General features: G+C 36.4%; 1 protein-coding gene across 1 annotated transcript; it reads left to right on the top strand.

Moving 5' to 3' along the window:
- Window positions 1-538: 538 nt before the first annotated feature.
- On the top strand, window positions 539-2,998 carry LOC114818569 (transient receptor potential cation channel subfamily M member 1-like; the record flags this gene model as incomplete). The annotated part of the gene is made up of 3 exons (XM_029084944.1): window positions 539-618; window positions 1,417-1,612; window positions 2,785-2,998. Coding segments are annotated over 3 exons (490 nt in total), but the record flags the coding sequence as incomplete, so codon positions are not given.
- Window positions 2,999-3,425: the final 427 nt, after the last annotated feature.

Genomic DNA, 3,425 nt, shown 5'->3' with positions numbered 1-3,425 from the left:
CTCATCTCCTTAAGAGTAAGATGCCTTAGGAATGACTGGAACTTGATTTACAACAGGAAAAATATGTTTTTGAGAGGATGGTTAATCAAGCAGGGAAAGTTTTTTTGGGAAGCAGTTTCTACATACAAAGAACAATACTATTGTATTCTTTGGAATAAATACTATTAATCTATTTATGCCACAATTTATGGTTTTTTTTTTTTTTTCTATACTACTTTGAGTCCATTTACTGCTTACTAAAATAAGAAGCAGCAGCTGCATTTTTTGGTAGATGTTCAATTAACATTGTAACTTCAAGACTAGCTTCTTTGTGCATAAAGGTTTTTACACATATTTGAGGTTTGAATTTTATCCAAGTTATGGAAAATTCACATCACCTACTTGCTTCAAGAGTAGGTGTATCTGGTGTTTAAAAGTGATTTAATTAATTCAGTGCTTGTTTTTAAAAACAGTAGCTGAAAATAGAAGGCAAATGTTACCATATCTGCCACACAGAAATATTTCAATATGTTTCTTCTTATTTCTTTTCCCTTTTAAGGGTCAAAAGGCTTGGATAGAGAAGACCTTTTCAAAAAGAGAATGCACCTATGTAATTGCCAACAACAAAGACATTAGCAGGTAACATTTGAAATTTTTGTTTTGATCAACAGAAAATATTAGTACTGAAGAAACTGGACTTCATTTGAATTAGACATGTGAAACCCAGTTTATTCACTGCCTTTAGAGGGAAATGACAGGGGAACAAAAGTGCAAGACATGCTTGCACTATAATCTGTCCAGAGCCATGGGACATGTCATACAGAAATGATAAGGCTGGGCAGCAGTGAGTTGTTAGTTCCTAGCTTTGCAAACCAGAGCCTAAGTTCATACTGAATTCTGAAAGCAAAGGTACGATAATGTGCGCTGTGAAGCAAGTGGTACCATTCTTCACCATTGGCATGACACTACCAATAACACACTATACAGGGCGACTGGAATTCTTAGTCCAAACATTAATATTACTGCTACTGCACAGGCTAGCTAAATTGTGGTCCAGCTTGTTTGGATAACGTAACGGTTTATGTCACATGCTAGCTGTCGTCTCTGAGTAAGAAACAGATGGTCACTGCTCCTGTTCTGCATTCTTCCTCCTCCCCTGTCTTTTAGCCTGGAACAGCTTTCCAGTGTATTACAGAAATTAAGTGATTTTTTTTTTATCTTTGCTTGTTAAGAAACACCTGTGGGCTGGTAATTCTGGCGTATGTGTGTAGGCAAATACAACAAGTATGACCTGGAAGAGGTGTTTCTATGATTCATGTAGAGCAGGGCATGGTCAGTTGAAAGTTTAATTTCTTTAAAAAAAAAAAAAAAATTTAAATCACCATGCAATGTTGAAGATACTGTTTAATCGAAGTTGCTTCAAATTTTAACTTACAGGTGCTGCTGTGGCCAGCTCATTAACCAACATATTCCACCTCCTTCAAGTATAACAGCTAATAAAAATGAAGAAGAAACAAAGCAAGTGGAATCTCAGCCAGAGAAATGGTCCGTCAGTAAGCACACCCAAACGTACCCAACTGATGCTTATGGAAACCTTGAATTCCAAGGAGGAGGACATTCAAATAAGGCCATGGTAAGGAGCTACTGTAAGGTATTCATCTGATATGTTAGCTTAATAGATATGTATCAAGATTCCAGCTCACTCGGTGCATAATCCATTGAAATAAAAGGTCTCTTTACTGTCTTAGAAAGGTGTGAACAAGATGCTCAAAAAGAGAAAGAGAAAAAGCAAGACAAAAATGACACCTACTTAGGAAGCATCTTATAATGTCTTGATGAAACAGTTTTATTGAAATTACTATCAGTAAATATCAGCTAATGAGGCAGCTGCATGTATTAATGCCTAAGATTCCATCTGTTTGTATTAGATTTGTGGGCCAAATAACAAGAATAGTAAGAAATTAATCTTGCCTTCCTGAAAGATGGGGGCCTGACAGAGCTGGAAAATGGACTGTTGAGTTTTCCTAGCAATGGAAGTAACAGCAAGTCAAGCTTCTGCAAAAAATCTCTTTCTGTTTTGCCTCTCTCCTGAACAAATCCAAACCTAGATTAGTTTCTTTGCCCATTTGCTTTCTTATGTCTCTGCTGAGACTATCACGCAAGACAACCACACTGCAAAAACTTATCCAAAATGTGTGGGAGAGGTTGGTGGTTTTTCTTAGTGGTGGTTTGTTTTTTTTTAGAGCAGAAATAAACATGAGTTTGTTTCATAGTTTTCTTTAACAGAGTAGTAGTTTGAAAAGAAATCACAACAGAGGAACTAAACTGAGAAGAATGCACATCAGTGCTTTGGAGGCAGAAATATGTGTATCAACAGTTAATGGGATAAAATGTAACATTAGTCTCCTATTTCTTACAAAGGTCATTCCTTCTCTTTGGCAGTCAAACCAGAGGTTTTAGGAACCATACAAAACACCTTCCAGTCATTTTAAATAAGTGGCTTCCAACAATGCAGATTTGTAATAAAAGCTTAGGATCACTTGATTGCAGACAGTTTTGCAGGTGAAGAGAGGAGAGTGGTGCTTTTAAAATTCATGAAGTGAATGGTAAATTCTCAATAGCAAAATGAAAAGTTTTAACCTATTTTTGCTAATCATAAGCAGCAGAGAAATTTAATAATGTGTTGCTTAAAAATTGTAAAGCCCTTTCTTCAAGATCGAAGGCTTAATATAACTATTCTTTGCTCAGTCAATAGACGATTTACAGAGCAGATAGAGTGATAATATTACACATTGCTCTTTGCAGTATATCCGTGTGTCCTATGACACTAAACCAGATTCTCTGCTGCATCTCATGGTGAAAGACTGGCAACTGGAACTGCCCAAACTTTTAATCTCTGTCCATGGAGGCCTCCAGAACTTTGACATGCAACCTAAATTAAAGCAAGTATTTGGAAAAGGTCTGATAAAGGCTGCCATGACCACAGGAGCTTGGATTTTCACTGGAGGTGTTAGTACAGGTAAGCAGTTACCAGCATTTTTAGTTTAGTTAAGGATTCAGTGATGTTCATTCACTAATCTTTCCCACAGGCAGAAGATTTAAGTCTACATGAATGAGTCATTAGCCATTAGACAAAAAAAGGAGCATTGTAATCATTTGTGTTAATCTTCTACCCAGCCCAGACTCATATTTTCCTTGGTCAATATTGATGTATATTACTCAGTTTTTCCTCTGGAAAAAAATTTTGTCCTTGGCTTCAGTAGCAAGGAATCTACCACTAGTTATAACACATTTTTTTCAGTAGTTGATTATCCTCGTAGTTAAGAAATCTTCTACTCCAAATTTGCCTAGCTTTAGTTTCTTACTGTGTTTTGTACAAAGATCTTTCTTTTACTAAAACTATATTTTACTAGCAGTGTTCCCCAGGAGTCAGTACTGGGTCTGGT

The sequence above is a fragment of the Antrostomus carolinensis genome, unplaced genomic scaffold (genome assembly GCF_000700745.2).
Source record: "Antrostomus carolinensis isolate BGI_N321 unplaced genomic scaffold, ASM70074v2 Scaffold56205, whole genome shotgun sequence".
NCBI classification, from domain to species: Eukaryota; Metazoa; Chordata; class Aves; order Caprimulgiformes; family Caprimulgidae; genus Antrostomus; species Antrostomus carolinensis.
The sequence above is the reverse complement of the archived record's forward strand: the minus strand, read 5'-3'. Positions and strand labels throughout refer to the sequence as shown.